At 37.6% G+C, this 20,991-nt stretch overlaps 1 protein-coding gene across 7 annotated transcripts in view; it reads right to left on the bottom strand.

Moving 5' to 3' along the window:
• The window catches only part of LOC101155017 (protein diaphanous homolog 3), a 125,192-nt gene that overhangs the window by 43,690 nt on the left and 60,511 nt on the right, over positions 1–20,991 (bottom strand). For all 7 annotated transcript variants that reach the window (XM_023953384.2, XM_023953386.2, XM_023953385.2 and 4 more), the window contains 3 exons: positions 14,896–15,020; positions 10,572–10,736; positions 5,952–6,087 (listed from right to left, as the gene is read on the bottom strand). In XM_023953384.2, coding sequence (XP_023809152.1) covers positions 5,952–6,087; positions 10,572–10,736; positions 14,896–15,020 — 426 coding nt within the window. The remainder of the gene's footprint in view (positions 1–5,951; positions 6,088–10,571; positions 10,737–14,895; positions 15,021–20,991) is intronic.

Raw genomic sequence — 20,991 nt, 5'->3', positions numbered from 1 at the left:
AAGAACAGGAAAACAATTTTCATCTAAGTGGATCTTTTAAAAAGTTTGTGAAAACTGGATTTTTTTCAGCTATTGACCTTTAAACTTTCTGATAAGACACCACATTTTTTGTGTGTGTAAGTCCTTATTGAGATTTGTAGACATTACCCATGACCACCATGTCAACAATGGATCCTACAAACTGAGCTTTCTTTGTGAATAAAGGAAAGAAAACTCTATAAACTCCACACTATTTAGTCCCTTGATGTCAACGCTCCTGAACACTGAAGCTTCTGTATTGAGGCCAGAGTGTCCCCATGGAAGTGGGATATGTTCCTAAATCCCTACATTGAGCTGTGACTACACAAACATGTACACACAATAGATACTGTATATAATGGCCTACTTACTTTTCTGCCAGTTCCTACATGTGTGTTTGTTGGGTTTTTCATCTGCAACACTCACCCTCCTCCACTGGCTGATGTGCGCCTGGTTTTCCATAATTACAAAAAGGGGAGAGGGAACTTGTATTCCTGAGCAAACCAAAAGCTCCCACATGACCATATTTGTCTCCACTGCTTCAGCAATTCATCACAGGCAGCGGGTTTTACCCTTGCCTCAACACAAAAATGCAGATGGTGTGCGTAAAAAAGCAACGCAGATCAATTCACTGCAACCTGCAGTGAGGGCTTTCATGTGGAGTGCTCTGCTTGACTTCAGCCTAACAGAATTTGAAATGTTTTCTGCAACTCTGGAGGTGAAGAAAAACGTAATTTACTCCGATCTCTCACTTCAAGAATACAGGCAAGCAACTGTGAACTGATCTTAAACAAAGAACAGAGGCACCATAAACAGACCGAGACAACAATACGTTGGGAGGAATTAAACCAAAATGCTGTCAGAAATGCAAATAGCAAAAGACAAAACTTCATTTATAAACCCATACTCACATACTAAAAAACAATGTTCAATCCTTAGATATTTCATATGGCTTAATTTTGGCAGAGAACTGGGGACAAAACACCATCCATCATTGGCATTTTGCTGTGCATAATTTCCCCGTCTTTTGCAGTGTCTCAAAACTGGCAGTGGCAATATCATGACGAGTGATGACATCTGGATAGACTTGGGCTTTGAAGTTGACAAAAGATGGCTTTCTCTTAAAAAGCTGGTAAAGCCTCACCCTTGTCTAATAGGGGGAAAATGAACTAAAGATCACAGAATATCAATGAAACCTCCAAGTCCCAAGACTTGGCATTGAAAGAAAGCATTTACAGAAAGGGTGAAGCTCTAATAAGATACGACAAGTTCAACGAAAAAAAAAGAAAAAGATGTGTGGAAAACACTGTTACATGTTACACGGGTGTGTGTAGGTCAGATTACCAAGAAGATAAAAGCAGGGGAAAAATGGCCTATTTCACAAAGAGCATTTGGGGGGACAGGATCAAATAAAGCTGGACCTCAACCTCTGGGGGGGAAAAAAAGCCCTCCTGTCTGAAAAGATACTTCAATCAGCATCTAGTTAATCAGTGCGTGTTCTGACTGGAGTTTTAAATTGTCCAGATACGCAGCCTGTCTGCATTTTGATGTCTGCTCCCTATTCAGTACTGAACCAGTGTCTCCAGCTACTTTAATCAACACGATGTGGCAGTTACTATCAAGTCAATGACCCTGCTGTAGCAGCATGAAGCTGAGTTGGACCAGAGAAATGGGAAATAGGGTCAATTGGTCTAGGATGGGAAAGCACAGGGCCAAAACCCCGTATCCTTGAAGCAAAATGCTGCAATGAGGGCAGTCGGTGCTCTTTTTCCTCAACCGAGTATCTCTTTACTAAACTGTGTGCCCATACTGACCTTAGCTAAGCTGTTTATTGATCATTTCTGATAGAAAAATGTTGGCAATGCATCAAAACAAATTACATTAGCTGCAAGTTAGATGAAAAGTCTTCAACATAAATTTAAATCAATTCTGTCAAAAAAAAATGTAAGAAAAAAACAAGATAAGGAAAAAATACCCTATATTGTAGAGGATCAAACAGTCAATGTCACTGTTGCTCATTACTGTAAAAGGAAAATGAGTGTGAGTTGACTTCAATCATTTTTCCTCACGCTTCGGTTAGTGGAGTAAACTTCTTACATGAACCGACAAAAAAATGTTCATTTCTACTCTTGTAATTTAAGCTCCTGCATTAACTGTGCATTTCTATTTTTTCAAATCTATTCCTTGAAAGGGGGGTTAATATTCTAAGAAACTTAAATTAAAATGTACAAACTTAGTCCAAATACTTTTCTGGAAACATACAATCTAAATTTTACAACTTCAACATGGAAATCGTTTTATCTCATCAAATTAATCTGTCCATGGATAAAAAAATTTAATTTTTAAAACTTGTAAAACTTTACTGAGGTAGTTCTGGTGAAATACTCTATCCAACTTAAGCACTGCCAGAGATTTAAGCCTTCTCTACTAATAAAACACAAACAATCCCAAAAGTTTGGAAGTTAGGACACTTGTAAACGATATATTCAAAGCAATTCTGATGATTATGGAGCTGCATGCTAGTGTAGTGGGTAGCGCTCTTGCCTTTGCAAGAAGGTCCTAGTTTGAATTCTGGGAGCTTTTTGTATGGAGTTTGCATGTTCTCTATGCATGGGTTTTCTCTTGACACTCCGACCACCTCCCAAAGACTAAAAACATTCTTCACAGACTCAATAATTATCCCTAGGAGTGAATGTGATTGAGTGTGTGTGTGTGATTAAGCAGCCATGCAACAGACTGGTGACCTATCCACAGCGTAGCTGCCTTTACCCAACTGTAGCTGGGATAGGCTCCAGCAACCCTTTGACCCCTAAAAGGAAAAGGAAAACCCCTAAGGAACCCCTAAAAGGAAAACGGATGGATCGAACTTTGCAAATCAAATCCAAAAATTGTGGATTTTTATGGCTTGATTTGTTGTTTTCAGTTTTGATGACAGTACAACAGATAAGTGCAAAACCCCACTAATGCATGTTAGAGAGAGCCAGTTCTTTTTCCTATAATCCACAAGAAGCTGCTTCTCACAAATTTTTTCCATCACTTTACTAGGCACATCTTGTACTTTTAGCATTTCTGCATGCAGCGTTGCATTTCTCACTATCCCATTATTTGACATCTTAATAGTTCATAGCTTGTAGCCACGTAGAGAATGTTAAATAAAGCTCTGATGTGTAATTTGTCGCTTCACAAACATTCCTGCTTCTGGCCTACCCTGGGAGTTAATGCAACAGATTTGTCATACGCACACTAGGCGCAGCTAGAAGAGCAAAAGAAAAAAAAAAACCCTATTCAATCTGAATTTCAATCTCCATAGGGCTCTATGCAAATGCACACAGCTGATGGTTCTGCTTTCTCAACATACTGATAAGAAATCCAGGCTGTATAGTATGGGGTAGGTAGAAGCTCTGTTTGTGGCAAGCAAAAGACATGTAAGAAGAATGAGCAGGATGCAGTCAGATTCCCCCCCCCCCCCCCCCCCCCCCTTGCAGTTCACATATGCAGAAGTAGGCTAAAGCTAAAGAAAAAAAAAATAAGCTGATACTTGTCCCTATTAAGAAAGCTAGAAAAAAAATACAACCTTCCCACTCTCAGTCTCTCATTGCTATGTCCTTCAGCATAATGTGAATACACAGCCTCTCACTGGCTTTTTAGGGAATTGATGGATAATCAGATGATTACACTGAAAATCTCCATTGAGGACAATCCTCTCTGACAAACAAAGAGAAAGCTCTTTAGTTAATAAATAGGCTGAGAGACAGAAGAAGAGTATGTCACAGACAGTGAGTGAATCATGTCCTAGGTTGATCACATGGTGCCATCTCCTCATCACAGATTAATTTCATCCCAATAGTCTGTGTGTATGTATGCAGTTCTGAGGTTTTTGTGTATTGCGAGCAGCATAACATCTTGAACACGTCACTTACTTGTACTTTCAACTTCATCCTTATTTGAGGGTAACTAAATCAACTCTGAGCTTTAGGCACATTTATATGAGCTTAAGTGACAACATTTGGATAAAGCTTTTGCTTCTGCTTGTCCTTTTTTTGAACTATACTCACAAATGTTTGAACTGAAACCATTTAAAAGCAATAAAAGGAAACTTTTTTTTTTGGAGGTAGCTAAAAAGTGGTTTTCAAAGTTTGTCAAAGCCGTAAAACAGGAGCATAACAGAGACCACCTTGGAATCACATAAACAAAGCAAATAGCTGTATATCACATCAACATAAAGATTTTACTCAACTTATGTAAAACCAGTGAATAAATAATTTTAAAACTTTAAGTTTGAAAAGGAAAATGTAATAAATATGGATTGCACATTTCAATTTAGAACTGACATTAAAGTCTAATGCATCTGTCCCATCTGTACTAATGTGGAAGAGATATTATGATTTCACTTACACATCTACAAGTCTACATTATGTGACTGTAAACTGTTGTTCAGCAACATAAAACTACTAGAAATTTGCGGAATGCAATTATGTCAAACTGGGTTATTCCAATGATGACCCAGCTGACGCTCGGACCACATTTAATTAGAAACAAACAGGAACCATAGAGCGATTATGATAGATTACATATTGTGCCTTACAACATTACAATGATATTTATGTCTGCACTTAGGTGTAGGTTTTTGGTTTGTTTGTTTGTTTTAACCCTGTTTTTGTTGCTAATTGTGTACCAAAATGCAACAGTCAGGAACTCTGTGTAACCTGCAATTACCACCTCTGTTGGCTTCCCACTTTCCATGCATGGGGGACGTGTCCATTTAGTTCAATCAGTCATAACATGGCAGCCACATGCACAACAACATTTCAGCTGATTTTTGGAAACGCAACAAGGCACAACAAGTTGAGATTAGAGGGGAAAAAAAAACAACTAGAGACACTTTCTCTGAGGCAGGCAGTGCTTTGGCTAGATAGTGGGCTCACAGCAGTACTTTGGTGTAGATGGAGCACATTGGTTCAGTTTATGCACAATCATGTCTACAGGAGTGCTACAAAGGCTGGCAAAGTGATGTCAGCTGAAGATGTTTAGGGAGGTTCTGCCAAGTTCAACAAAGCTGCCAGCCAGCCATGGCTTTCACACTGGAAATGAGCCTGGTGGCTGCATGGTTGAAAAAAGATTGCCAGTATGCAGCATTCCGAAGCAACATTAAAACTGTTCCAAGCAAAAGTACAGATTAAAAAAATATTAATAACTTCTCACAAGTTTAGACAAACATGTTTTACAAGAAAACTATAAATTTCACTTATTGAAATTGCCTATAGAAACAAAATAACTGTGTGTTTAATAATAATAAAAATACATCATTAAGAATCACTGCTACAGTGATACATAAATATATATATACAAAAATATTCAGGCGTCTGTTACTAGGCTGTATTGATCCTTTTGCAGCACAGTTAAATAGATATGAACCTTTTTCCTGGCTAAATGAATTGCTAAATAATTGAATATTACTTTATTACACATTTCTTGTAACTATAGCTTTATCTTAACCAAGACTAGCAAAGTCAATGACAGAGACTGCTGCGCAGAACTACAACACCCTTTATCAACATTTTCTAAAAGTTGATGATTTTCTCGCTCTTTCCAAAAGGCATCAAGAACCAGATGTCAGTTTTGATTTCACCTTTGCTGTATGAGTAAATAGCAAAATGATTTGCACTGTAACAACTTTGCATGATTTAGATAATATTTTAACAGACATGAATACTTTTATCTTTGAAGACAATAAAACAGTGTTGTGTTGCGAAAGAACAGATGTATCTTTGAATTTGTGACAACAGGAAATGTTTGGGTAAATTAGTCAATTCTATTTGAGTGATTTCTGAAACCATTTGACTTGAGGTTGATTTAGAACACAGCCATTTGTGAAGTGCTTATCTGTGCAAGAGTTGATAGAAAAAAACAACAACAAATGGAACATTCTTTACCTGCATTTACTTCAAGTAACCTCCTCTTCTTCTGCTGCCTCTCCAGCTTTTCTCGCTCGGCTTTCTCCTTTGCCACCCGGGCTCTTCTCTGCTTCTCTTCCAACTCCCTCTGTTTAAAGTTCTCCTTAAGTGCTTGCTGCAAGTAAAAGTGAGAGGAGAGGTGATAAATAAAAAAGAAAGTAATAAGAGAACATACGAAGGATTGCTAAATAGGGTTAATTACAGCAGTGAAGAGCCTGTCAATGGCAGTCAGCTGTCAGACCCCACTGACATCTATATCAGGCTCTATTAAAGCAAGATGACACTTCTACAGGGCTGTCTTGTAGGTGCACCATCACTCTTTTCTTGGCTGACATGAAATAACTTCACTGCAGAAACGTCAGACTTTGCAGATCCTAGGAAACTATAAAATAAGGGTATTTATCCATGAATGTCGGTTCCTGTTTAATCATAGGCTACACTAGCACCTATATCTAAAAGAATGTTTTCTAATTTAGGTCTCCAATTTACCTAAAGCATCAGTTTATTGAACTCAAGGTAACCCTCCATTAACGAAGTATATTATTAAGCAGAAAAACCTGTCATTTTACAACAACAACAAAAAACAGCATTTATACTTCAGTAACTGTGAATGCTGGGCTTAATATTAGTCCTGGCCTGTCTTTTTGTGTTATAGCTTTATGTTAGGGTCTACAAGTCAATAAGCCTAGTCTCTATATCTAGAAAAAAAAACATTATAGGTATGATCTGTACCATAAATCAACCACAGAGAAAACAGGCTCCGTAATCTAGGTTGTTTGCCCCCAACAACTTCAATGTCTCAATATTGCCATAGAAAGGACAGGCTGCAGATGATTTAAAGTGCTTCTTGCATGACTGCCATAGAAACATCAATATCCTGTCACTCTTGGGTTTTTGTGAAACCTCTAATTCCCCGTCCCAACACCCCATATCCACCTGGTGCATTCACACTAGCAGGCTTCTTTACTAGATCTGCAAAAGTATAATAAAAGTGTAATGAATACCGAATTAACATAAAACAAAAATATTCATGTATATCGTGCAATTGGGACAATTACACTGTCACCATTAAAATAAGTAATACATTATTGTTGACCATTGACAGCATTTTGATAATGCTACATAAATCGATCAGTGTTTCAGAGTGGTATAGCAAAATGTATTTCAGAAAAAGAGATTGATGCATGTTGATGCAATACGTAGAAATAAACCCTTCTGCTTCAAACGTATCTTAATTTAGCATCTATTAGAAAAAACATAATAAATTCAGGCATTATGGGGTTAAAATATCATTTTTAAAAATATTCTCAAGGCTCTAGTGGTAAAAACCGTATGCTTCAGGTGTGCCTAGCTGTTTGAGCTATAAATAAAACATTCTTGCAATTCTGAAAGTATCTCCGTGGTTCAAGAATGGAAAAAACTTTAGTAAATATTGTAGTCTTAACCAACCAGAGAGAGTGAAAGGCGTGAGTCCACCTCTGATTGGACAGGGTGCAGATATTCCCACATGTGTGTGCTGCCTTCACTTGTAAAAGCTGCAGTCAGATGGAGCTGATGAGCTAACTTCGTCAGATAGACAGAGCAGATCTAGCCTCAGTTGACAAAAGTGGATGAAAAGAAAGACTGATAACTTTTGCTTGTTAAGAATGCACAGTTGTGATCCATAAATTACCATGGTAGCACAGCAGCAAGGACTTATAGTGGTAGGGCTCTGATTAGAAACCATTCCCAGTGCAGCTACTCCAGAAGCAGGCAGCAGTGTTCTGGTGCAAGCATTCCATTGTGGTTATATTTTTTGGGACACTTATTATTGTAAGACACACATAGTCCAGCAAAACTGCATAGGCTTAACAATGCTAAAAACCAACCCCATAAAAACGTGTTCACTTCAGTTAAAGTAAGAACAGTTCTCTCCTTCCTTAAATGGATATTTTATTTGCTTTTTACAAAAACAGAGAGACATAAAGACAGACAGCTTTTAATAATATAACAAGCAGTGCATTGTGAAATAATAGTACATTTTTGTTTTTGACAGTAAAAAGAGAGAAGAGAAGAAAGAAAACTGACTGAGAATGCAGTTTGAGGGTTTAAAAAATGTAGTTTATGATGTAATGAAAGCTGCATTTGCCCAATTTTACTGCAATTAAATAATTCACAAGTGTTTGTTTTTATGTGAGTTTTGGTGCAGACAGTGAGAGAAGAAGATAGAAGAAAAAGATTAGTTCAAACTTCAAAGAAGGAAAAAGAAATATCATGGTTCAATAGCACAAAAGTGTTTGCTTTAAATCCATCTAGTATATTTTAGTCAAAACTTCATTCATAATAGACAATTTTTTAACTTTCCTATTAAATAAATCTAGCAAAATAATAAGATTATTTATTCATGTTGTAATCCTTCTTTTTTTCCATCCGAAATGTGGGCACATTTCAGGAAAAAACCCAGAGAATGCTTTGCTGATTATTGCATTAAAATAGTAAGATCTTTTGATGGCAGCAGTGTAATAGTATGGGCCAGAAACCACCTCACTGGAAAAAACATGGCATTGGTGGCAATCTTCAAAATGACCGTAAGGGACAAACCCATTCCTCCATAGTCTGGGACTCAACAAGATTTTATTGCCGCCCTGTCAAATATTAGTCAAATGTTGCAGAAACCAAGCAAGCAAGCTAAAAACATTTTTTTACAGCTGCTTTCATTTTTCATTTTGTGCCCCCCCCCCAATTCATTTTTGAATAAAGAAACCCAACAATCAGTAACATATCAGTAGGGAACTTTAGACGTTAGGTTGTGAAGGACTTCAGTCAACAAGCTGTGATTTTTTAAAGGGATGGAAGGGGAAAAAAAACGGAGACTCAGCTGTTCCTTGTAGAACACTTAGTGGGCAGTTTAATGAAAGATATCTTTCTTTGAGGTCAAACCATGGGTCAGAATGTTATTTAAGTGGCTGCTTAACTTCTAATCCGTTGGCTGTCCTAATTTTTGTGTATTTATTTTTAGTTAGTTATTGTTGACACATTCACTCATTGTACTCAAAATGATTTATACACTTACAAAGCTTTAATGTTACTATTTACCAAAAGAAATTTTACATATACATTTTACATGTACAGTATCTTAAAGACATAGTCTGGTTTGAATGTAGCGAGAAAAGTAAATGCTGGTTGAGGATTTATTCAGCATTCAACTCATTCAACTAATGAGTTACGCTTTCTTCAAGTTTAAAATCAAGCAATAGCAGGATTTTCTTTTTTTTGTCAATTTGGAAAATAATGACATATTACCCTGGTTTTTAGACTAACAAAAGGGCCGCAGATGTGACCATATTGTTAGTTTTTCTCTTTTCTAAACAATAATTTTAACTGTAATATTAAGATGAAGGATGCAGGGAAAGACCAGCACCAGCTATCTCTGCTCTCCTTCACCACTACAGGTCTGCTTTGCCTTCCTTCTCTTCTGGATGTCCACCATTAGACACGCTCAATTGGATTTCTGTCAGATGTGCGGCCTCGCCCTGGGTCTTCTTTCTACGGGTGACTGAGCATGCTGCATATGTGTGCAAGTGTAGGGTACGTGTGTGTTCATCTTTGGGCGAGGAGGAAAAAAAAACTGCCTAGAAAGAATGACACAGGCTCACAAACAAATTTTACTCGAGATTTTGGAGTTTGGCACATGCAGTTCAAGGCTGTGTTTGCTTCAGATGGAGAGCTAAGACAACACCAACCTAGTAGAACAGGCCTTGGTGAAGCAGGATAAACGCTAACAAAGGTATTGCCGAGAGGTTCCCGTGCTGAGATTTACAGCGTGCCAGTGTTCATTGACCTAGCTTTGGCTTTCCCAAGACGTCTTCGAGATGTGACAATTTGAACAAATTGCCAGGGGTGTAAACTGCTTAGACCTTGACCTATCACAGGGGAATAAATAGCTCCACTAGGGAGTTGTGATCGTATAATGCTTGTATTTATAACACTTGGCTTGCTCACCTTCTCACAAGCAGTCTTTAACTATTATGTTTGGGCAAAGCACAAAAGCTATGATAAAACCCAAACCAAACCAAAATAACTCAGATGAAAAGGGTTCAAGCTGTTGGATGAAACTGTTTGCATGAGTAAGACATTTGTTGAGTTTCTGAGTGCACGCCAAGAACTGAGGCTCTGAACTATAACATCAGTTTAAAAGATTCTCATCAGTATTTTGTTAGGGACCAGATATCCTGGTTTAAAGAAAATAAAAATGAACAGCAATAATAACAAAACTGTAACAGAACAAAACCTCTAAGATGTCTTCAAAAATCGACGCATCTGGAAGTGTCTTCTAGTCATTTCAGAAAACTTTAATATGATTTTCTCTTTTTTTTCAACATAAAAAACCCTTTTTAAAACATATAACTTACAAGTTGAACTAAATGACATTAGTAGGAATCAGTAAAATGTTGACCATTAATCAAAATCCCTTGGTAGAAATTATCTTTCAATTCAATGGTTTGTTTTTTCTCTAATAATACAGCTGATTACATATCAAAAATTGGGAATAATTAAAAATATTTCAAGAGAAGCGGTTGAGCCGGTTGGTTGTAGCGTAGGAAAAGTAAATAAACTCACTGTAAACATGGACCGGAAGTTGCTGAGATCAGTAAAGAGCTCCTCCACAGATGTCTTCTTTGGATCGACAGCAAAGTATTCCAGGATGTTCTGATATGATGTCTCCATCTTGCTGTGCACGGTTACTAACTTGCTGTACTGGTCCCGTGCTCCTTTGCTGAAGCTGTAAAAGCTGTGGTCAAGGTCAACATGAAATCCTTTGCAAAAAAAAATATAAAGATTCAGTGATTTCAGAAGAATCTAAAGTAGAAATATATTTATATATTAACAGTATTTGGTAGATCTGATATTGTCTGGTGGATTTGGTCTAAGGTATGCCCATTCTTTTTAATCAAAAAATAAATCTATCGTCTGAATTTTAGTTTTTCAATTCCAGAATCATTAAAAAAAAAGCACACTCTGACAAAATTATTGTTTTTCAAAAAGACAAAGAATCTAGGGCAAAAAATAGAACCAAGGTGAGAAACAACAAACTCCATGATTCAACAACTTAAAGAAGCATTTTTGTTTCAGTAATTTAAATCAAATGTTCTCTGCTTACCATTTAAAGTCTGGTTTTGAATAATTATTAATGTTAGTCTTATTAGAGATTTCTCCGTTTGCTTACTCATAGCTTCTGTCATAGCATCTAAAATATTGATTCCTTTCCTTCTCCTCCATTGCTCTGTTGCAGATTTGCTGGTATGCTGCATGACCCAATGTCCCCCAGGACTCAACTAAAAGATAAAGTTTCACATTGAACTTGAAAATAAATTGTTTCAAAAATAGCCAGAGTACAAAACAGTAATTGCTAAGTTGTCATGTTCTGACAATGAAATAATCCCCAACCATCACTAAATGGTTCCAATATATGATGTTGTCTTGATAGAACTACCTTGCTTTGTTTGTTGTTTATTCCAATGCAACAGGGTCAACGTTGATTCTAGAGAAAAGGGACGTCTAATGATACTAGCAGTCTCACATGCAGTTCTTGGATATGTTTTCTAAAAAAAAAAAAAAAAAAAAAAAGGGAAAGCAATCTTCACTTCTAAATGTTTTTTTCACTTAATATGACGTAAAACTCTAGAGCACTATCGCCAGGTGATTATTACCTGTGCAAAACTATTTACATGAATAGCAAAATGTCCAATGTCTGTCTTCTTTGTTCTCAAATTCCTAATTTTTCTGTAATTTTGGTGTATGTTTTTAGGAACTTTGTATGTTCTTCTTTTTCATTTTGTTACAGTTAAAAATTAAAGAAAACCACTTTAATGTATCATGTGTTGTCATGTTTTTGATCTATTTTTTATGACAAGTACTTTTTGTTGGGTATATTATATATCGGGTAAAAATAACCCGGCAAAGGTGATGCTGTAACTTTTTATAGCGAAAGTGTTCCAGGGTTAAAGAAGAACAGATCAGGTGTCTTCATATACAAGGCAAATCAATGCTTGAAATAAACCGTCAGGCTGTTTTTTGGTTTATTTTTCATCTCTCTCCCTCTATTTTTTTTGCTCTCCCAGCCTGTAACTGTTGCTCGTCACCTGGATCGTGGGCTCATAATTAGCAGATTCAGCTAACTGGCCAAAGACGGTTTGAAAATAAGCAGGGTGGTAGATTCTACTGACACAGGTTGGACAGGCTTGCTTAGACCATCAAACTGCCAACTTTGTACATTTGAATGTGGTTTTAACAGCAAAGTCTTGCACCGAAATCTAAGGTTGCCCTACGTCAACCTGTCCAGAGAGTACCCGGCCTTTGCTCATCAGTAGACTCCAGCAACCCCATCACCCCGAAAAGGATTTACCAGATTAAGAAATGGATGGATAGATGATTTCTAATTTGAGGCAAAACTGAACATCTTTCTTATTTGTATTATTTATTCATTTTTGTGAAACTCAACAAGCAGTGCGATTAACTTGTGTGTGGAGGTGTCAAGAGTAAATGCAAAGCCAAATATGAGTTACCTACCAGGGCTTACAGTGGTACTGAGTAACTCTTACCATACATTATTGTAAATATATATTAAATTAGGTTTTTATTCCATTTCCCCAAACTTTATTTTTCTTTAAAAAAGTCAAAATCTTTTTTTTTTTTTTTTTAAAGAATATCACTATTTTTTAAAACTCTTTGTACCATTTCAACTAAATAGCCATGACAATGTTGCTTCATGACAGATGGGAACAGTGACTTGCTTGTGTATGTGAGTGTCCTATCACACACGTGTGTGGGCAGGCTCTCTGACTCCTATTGTGCTCCTTCATTATAGCTCAATTGATAGACCTATTTGAGGTTTGGCCTCAGCTGAATCTGGCTCAGGATGAGACTACCTATTCACAGCTGGATAAACGCTCTTTCACAGGCTCTCTTCCAAGACTGGCTTGTCAGTAATATGTTTCCAGGTCAGAGGGGGAAGAAGCATTAAGACAGCTACAGAGAAAGAAAGACAAAAAAAAAGAAACAGTCAAGAGTTGTGGTTGATAAGTATCACAGATTGTGATATCTTTACCCCTTTAGTTCAACCACTCTCAACTTTGTTCCTATTCCAGACAAAGAAGTAGCTTTTCCTCTTAAGCTTTTTCAACCCCTCCAACCTTTTTCCATCAAACTTCAAGTCCAATTTCTTCATTTGCCCGCCCCGCTTCTGTTTCTCCTGTTTTAAAATCTGCCACTTTTACAAGCCTGTGCTCTGACTTAGAAGTGGAACAGAGATGAACAACAAAGTGACTGTTTTCTCAAGTGGCCCAGGGAGCCAAAAGTGATCAGCAATCTGACATCCCCAGCTTCTCAACGTTACCTTCAAATCTGATCAAATTCCACTGATCAAAAAGACCTTCACTGTCAGAAAACTACGTTTGCCTGTTCTAGAACAGGTTATTTCCAAGACATGTACTTTTTATTAAAAAAAAAACGTATTAGATGCCAAAAAGGCATCTTAAGTTATTTGCTTAGAATGAATACTTTTCCTTTTATATCTCCACAAAGGCATTATGGTTAGCACCCTTGCCTCACAGTGAGAAGGCCCTGGTTTAAACCCCAGGTTGATCCTTTAAGGTGCATGCATAGGTTATCCAGGAAATACACGTCTCAAAAGTAAATTGACGTTTCTAAATTGTCCCTAGGCTTGAATGTGAGAGCATGTGATTGTATCGTCCTGCGACAGACTGGTGAACTGTCCAGGGTGTACACCGTCTTTGCCCAACAGTAGCCGGGTTAGGCTACAGCTACCCCATGACCTCAAAAGGGATATCGCAGGTTCAGAAAACCAATGGATAAGTACTTTTACGGACTTAATTCCAAGATTAAAAGATTCTTAAGATTCAAATTAGCTAAACTAAGTTTTGTTAACTTAAGTTGCTTTCATAAATAAAATAAAAAATATAATTTTCAATTCATAGCATTTTTTAAGTGTTGTGCAAAAAAGTAATCAGTTAGTGATGGAGTAAGGTAAAAATATAAACAAAAAATCCTACCTAATGCACAAAGGAAAACAAAGCCCAGTATAAAAGTGGACATGTATGTGCAGGCAGTAATATCTTCGTTCCTGTTTTAAAAGAAAAAAGGAAGAAAACAGGAAGTGTCATAAGTATTTTTCAACCCATTTTAAAACGGTTTCATTGCATAAAATCGGGCCACAAATACTTATCAAACTTTAAATTCAGCAAGTGAGCAATCATTTCATTTGTCTATATTAAAAGCCTTCTGGCTTTGATGTTGATCTTGGTCTCTTTTAAAAGTTGAAAGAGCCATCTTTCCTCTGTAAAGCTCTTTTTGTTGCTCTTAAGTCCACAGCGTACAACTACAGCTGAGTCCATCAGTGCCTTTGCCCCCAGGCTATTGATCAAAACTACATGAAGGAGGCATGTTTCCCAGTACATTATTGAACAGACCTGGCCTGAGAAATACCTGCCAGCTTTTTGCTCTGGAGCTAACTCAGGAGACGCTTAATAATTTACACTGCTGTCAAGCAAATACAGACAGCTATCAACATTGGACCTGGATGTCCCAAATGGGCACTGGAGAGGTGCATTTGTGTGCCACCACAATGATTTTTGACCCAGCCAAAGCAAAAAATAAATACAAATAAAGTCATTCTCCTATTAAAAGGATCCATCTTTTTGAAATCTCTTATTGAAAGGAGTTCAAAATCACTAGAAAACCTTACACACTTGTTATATTGTATTTGAGAAATGCTAAACCTGAGGGTTCTTCTCCTTTTCTAGTTTCTTTAGCACCACAGTGATAGATGGAAGCAATCTGATTTCCACATTTACCTTTCACTTTGTTTGATTCATTACAGTAAACAAACTCTGCAGTAAAAAAAACTACAGGTGAAAAAGGATATAGCCATTTTAACAAAAAACATGTCGCTCTGGTCATCGGGGGACGAGAAAGTCTCCAGGTCTCTCTCCAGCTGCAGCAGCTGCCTCTCCATCTGCCTTAGGCTCTTTTCCACATTCTCTGCAGACACTGACACACATCCACATAGACACATTCAGAAAAGGCGCACAGAAACAGACCCACGTGCCAAGACACATGAAGAAAGCAGGGGAGAAAGCAAACAACAGGATTAAAGGTACGGTTTATGGAGTATCACTTTGAAACTTAAAGAATGATTGAAAAAAAAGGGGAAAGAACTCTGATAATAAAGAAATTCAATTGGAAAGCATGGCTTTATTGAGTGCACACAATTCCCATAAGAAGTGGAAAAGCAAAATAAGGATCAAACAAAAGTATGTTTAGCACTCACATAATTCTCATTCTGTTTATCTCATGCTCATGTAAACAATTCAATTAATACAAAAATGAATGACCCTGTTAGTCACACATTCTGCATTGAAAGCAAACAATTATTGCATTTCCAGGGCTTTAATCCGCTGGGTCGGCTCTAAACATCAGGTGCAAGAATCACGAAGGAGGAAGAGCAAGGAAACACTGAGCCGAACTTTCTGTTAAGTTGGTCATGGTTGACAAGTTAAGCTAAAGAGTGAATATAGCACATGGCTTGAATTACCCTGATTAGACCCTGCTTGACAAAAAAGTATAAGCTGCTTAATTTTAAGTAGTTTTAAATTTCCCTTGATCCTAATACGTGTCTTAGGACGAGAGAGAGAGGAAACTTCATTGTAGTTAAGCTTTTTCTTTGACTTCAAATGTGGGGAGAAAAAATAAAAGTGATGGGAGCCCACTGCTTTTGGCAGCACAAACCACGAAAACTTTAAAAGTGTGTGGAAGATGACGCATAATTTACCTGCACTATTAAATTTGGTAAAGTATGAGCTGATGATGTGAAATACACACATGCGGAAAAAAAGCAAAAACGAGGCAAGACATGAGAACAGCTGGTACTTTTCATCCTGCTGTCACTCAAAAACTATTTTTGCGTGGAAAATTCACAACATCAGATATTGTATGCAGCATCTGTTCCAGGCAAATAAATATCAAATAAGCCTTATCTACAAAAATATGCTCAACGTCATCCAAAATATACAATTTGTACCCCCTGAGGAATCTTATTTCCTTGATGCTTTCTCCTAATATAGTGAGAGAAACAGAAAGTTAAAAACTACAGCATTTAATGATTCACTGGGTTGTGGGAACACTAGCTTCTATTTTAAAAGAGACAAGTCAACAGTGACACTTTGAAAAGTCAATGTTACAGCAGAATTTGGAAATCTCAATTTGTTTACATCTTTCAGCAGGATTCAAACCAGGTCTATTCATTTTTTATGTTCCCTAAACGTTATAAACCACTATATTTTATTTTAATGGAGTACTGCAATTACACCCCAAGTTAAGTACTTAAAAAGAAATGCATTGGGTTGTGCCAGCAAAAGAAAGTAATAAACAAAACTGATTTACCGGTAATGTGTGACATCTATTGAAGAGATTTTTTTTAAGCTGTTCACAAAAGTTCCTTTAACCCTAGTGCTATCCTAGGCATTTTAACATTGGGAGTTGGGTCATCTAGACCCACTAGACAGTGCTCTGAACCTTTTTTCTTCAATGATTTGTGATCTTCACTGGTGTCCATGGATTACATGAAATCTTTCCACCTTTATCCACCTTTGTCATGGTAGGAATAACACGTCAATGTAAGGGTGGGGTCATCTAAGATAGCACAAGGGTTAAAGACCTGCTCCAATGAAAATTGTGGGGTTTTTGTGTTCTTGTGGCATAATTTTCATGAGGGAGGACATGTATAAAGAAAATGAAGCTCAAAATTCCATTTCTTTGTACAAATCGTTGTGAATCAGGAGCAGACGAAGAAAGGTGGTTTAAAAAAGCTTGTAGTCGTTACGTAGAAGCTACAGTCAGCATTTCACGAGCTTCCTGCTCCGCTCCGCTCCATTCTAAAGCATCCGCTTGTAGACGACTCGATCCGTGTATTTCTTAGTTTTCCTCGTCTGAGCTGGAATCTGGCTCAAAACTGCATGGCTGGATAGCTCCAATATTGCTTGTCATTTTGTTGCACTGCTAATGTTATGTTGGGGGTATGAGGGACTGAAAGCTAACAGGAAAGCATGCAAACAGCTATGGGTGACAGGAAGTGAGGGTGGGCTTAATCATAAACTGTACCGCTCAGAGACAAATCTCTAATAAAGAACTGCCGCTCTGTAGAAACTATTTCCTAAAAAGTTACAATTCTTTGGCTAAATATAATATAAAATAATAACCCCAATTAAAAGATTAAAAGACATCTGAACATTTTTAAAATGGGTCCAAAGAAGATTGGACTGGGACTTTAAAGCCAGGTGAAATTGTGATCTGACAAGGTTCTTCTCCCTCACCGCAAAATCTGTGATAAGGCCCACTCTCCTGGATGGGTCTATAAGACCGGACATAAGGCCAACGTCCTTTAGATGGAGAGTGCAGTTGATCATAAAAGTGACAAAGTATGGGAAATAAAAACGATAAATCCTAGAATGCTACATTTGTAGAATTGAAATGACAGGTGCTGTACGAGAGGGGGTAAAAAAAAGAAGAGCTGCTTCCCTGTTAGCCGTGTTCACCGTAGCCATGCCTTTTTTTTTTTTTTTTACCTCGTATTAAAGCATGAGTGATTTTTATCCGCGCTGGGGCTTGAATGTCTCTGTGGTCCAGGGGGGTTGCAGACAGATACAGGGGGTTTCAAAAGAATAATAATTGGAATATTTGTAGAGGTCAAATCCCACATTGACATCCTTTTATTACTGTGTCAACCTGCTGTGCAATAAATGAGACGAGAGTGGAACACACATCTATGCATCCGCACAGTCTGCACGGCAAAAGACACAGTGCCTAAAGATCAGTGCTCAATAGAGGGACATTAAAAGGCTGAGGGGGGAAAAAAGTAAAATGCGTCTCAAGGCTAATGACATCCACCGAGCTTAGAACCATACTACTGCCTCCAAAGAGTGAAGCGAGCTTTGTATTTTAATGCAAAGGAGGCCTTTTGCATAGACTTACAACCTGAGTCTAATTCCCAAACCTGCATGTGGCATAACCACAAAGTAAAGGCTTAACAGTGTTTTACACACCCACCTTTGCATTGTGGAGTCTACACATTAGCTCATAATGAGTCCCCAGGGCCACAGGACTCGGAGACAAACTGAAGCACAACATTATTTTTGTCTTTGATACACTATGTCTCTTATTGTAATGTGTCTATTTAGTATTGAGAAAACAGGTGGTATTTAAATGTCCAAGATGAACTCCCCTAGATGAGCGCATTGATCCACTTCTGTATTCCAACATCTAGTTCAAGTGTCCTTCAAAGCACCACCCGTACTGTGTCATGACGCACAGCAAAAACACGAATATAAAAGGAAAAGGGACAAAGAGTAAAAAGGAAGGGTGGAAGAAAACAAGGTGTTGACAAAACATGAAAGAATGACAGTGGCATCACCGAAAAAGAAAAAGGAAAAAAAAAAACTGCTTCACACTGCCAGGAGACATAATGATTGTAGGGCTGGAGAGAAAAGAAAAGCACCGGAATAAAAAAAGGCAAACACAAAGCAACCCCTGAACTAAACTACAGTTTTGCCTCTAGGAGAAGAGGGAATGGCAATGGGGAAAACAAGGGTTGTGTTTAAGAGTCAAAAGACAGCAGCCTTTGGAACTGGAACACTAATCATTACTGCTAACTCTACCCAACCTTGTTTCCATGCCCAGCTAAGCTCTTTGGTTAGTGTCTGTGAATGTAATGCGCCTTTTAGTGTGTCTACAGGCCTCTCGAATGGCTGTCAGAATTAATGAAAAGGAAGCCACTCAACAGCCTGGTTTAAAAAGAAATAGGATTTGTGAGGCTGAATACTGGCTGTGGAGTAAGAAGATACTTAATGTAAGCATATTAAAATAGCACAAAACAGAAAAAAGGACTGAAGGAGAATAAGCTCATTGTTTAAATGTAAATATGTTCAAGTCAAGGTGTGCAGAGAAAGGAAGCTGGAAGGATGTGAGGATTGCTCTTTACATTGATCTCAACCTTAAACCTCCGTCTGGTTAGGGCAAGAGCTTGTGGGGGGAAAAAAATAAGATACAAGACGAGACGTGAATTGCAACACTCAGCGTGGAGCATCATTATGTATCGCTATCAAAGGCCCAGCAAAGACAAAAGCAGTCCTCGTGAAATGGGTCCAAACAATGAAGTCACAACTCATTCTTCCATATTTTCCCATCTTCACACTTTCTTTGACTTCTCCCTGCTGGGTGCAGAGCAGTGGGTAAAAAAATATCTTTGGCGCAGGAGGAAACCCGCTGTGACAGAAGAAGCTCACATACAAACAGCGCAGACGGCTGCTTGCTGCTTCCTCCTGAGAGCTGCCTATAGCAATATGAACAAAGAACAAGACGGAATCTACTTTGACCACCCTGCCTTTCTACCTTACCTCTGACCTTAGCTCTGCTCCAGAGACTCTGCCCCTTTTACAGACGTTCCTGTGAGCAAAAAAATATCTGACAATTCTTTAAAGTCCTACTCCGATCGTCTTTTAAACCATTGTAAAAGCGTACCCAGTCGTCTTTAAATTACAATAAAAAAAAAATGGCATTATCAAGGACATAGTTTCTGCAGAGCAGCAGTAGTTCATTAGAAATTTGATTCTGAGTTGTGGCCGGGACCATTAGAGCAATCGCCACCACCACTTTCCGTCATCCATTTGTGCTCACATGGTGAGCAATGTCGCTGTTATCCAGCCGTGCAGTTTTGATCTAGATTCCAGCTCAGACCAGGGAAACAAAGAGAGACATACATGGATCTATTTGTCCACAAGCAGATGCATCAGAAAAGGGAGCTAATGACCTGCTGACTGTAGCTTCTACGTAACAACTACAAGCTTTTTCAAATGTCAGAAATACTCATCTATTTCAAAAATAAGTTCCTTTATAAATGTCCTCCATCAAGAAAATGTTCAAAATACCAAAAACACCATTTGTATCAGTCTTTAAAAGCTAACACATACACCTAAAGCACATAAGGACAGTTTTTATTTATTTCCGCATCTGAAATGGGTTTTTTTTTTGTTTTTTTCTAATAAATCTCATATTTGGAAATGGGAACATGACTGTACTATCAAACAAGACGGCAGGAAAACATAATGTAGGACAGATCAAAGGCTAAAATGTTAAAATACGTCGTTTACAAAACTAACAAATACCTCGTCACAGAAAACCCCCTAGGGAATTATCAGGGTAGCAGGGTAAGAAAAAAGTTCACTGTGAGACAACGTATTACGAGATTTAGGTCCTAATCTTTAGAAATATTAACTGTTAATCTAATTTTTAATAAAAATATCTTGATATCCGTGTCTTTCTTCATGTGGATGATGAGAAAACTTAATAAATAGCAAAAAACAGATTTGAGGCAAAGTTTTTGTCAAACTCATTGTTTGTTTTTCATCTTAAAAGTTTTTTTTTGTATCTGCAAACCCATATATTTCATAATGTCTTAATTAGGCTCAGTGCTACATCACATTAAAAGTGAGAATGCCTTACTGCTTCCATGAAGCATGAGGTCAGAGAAACCATTACTACATTTCTATTTCATTCACTTCTTAGCTTTAATAATGTTCACAGCCACCCACACTGAACAGATGATCAAAGATGCCTTCTCTCAACTCAAAGTCTGTCTCAGAACCTTTCATTAAGCTACAAAACAAACAAAAAAGATTCATTTTCTGTGTATGTTTTGCACAATTAAAGAAAGAAAATGCATGAATATAGAAAAACAAATGAAGAAAAAGGGGGAAAAAAAGCTCAAAGACCGGGTGAAAGATCCTGCCTGACAAACAGTTCCAGGGAAAGTGATTAGACAGGAAATGCATAAAGCTCCATATGCACTGGAGAACACCAGCAGACCAGAAATAACAGCAATTATCGCACTGAGGTATCACTGGAAGATAAACACAAGGCGTCAAAATTAACAACTGATCTTTCCGTGTTATAAACAGTTTCATAAAAA

The sequence above is a fragment of the Oryzias latipes genome, chromosome 3 (assembly GCF_053564925.1).
Source record: "Oryzias latipes strain Hd-rR chromosome 3, Olatipes_Hd-rR_3.1".
Classification (NCBI taxonomy): domain Eukaryota; kingdom Metazoa; phylum Chordata; class Actinopteri; order Beloniformes; family Adrianichthyidae; genus Oryzias; species Oryzias latipes.
The sequence above is the reverse complement of the archived record's forward strand: the minus strand, read 5'-3'. Positions and strand labels throughout refer to the sequence as shown.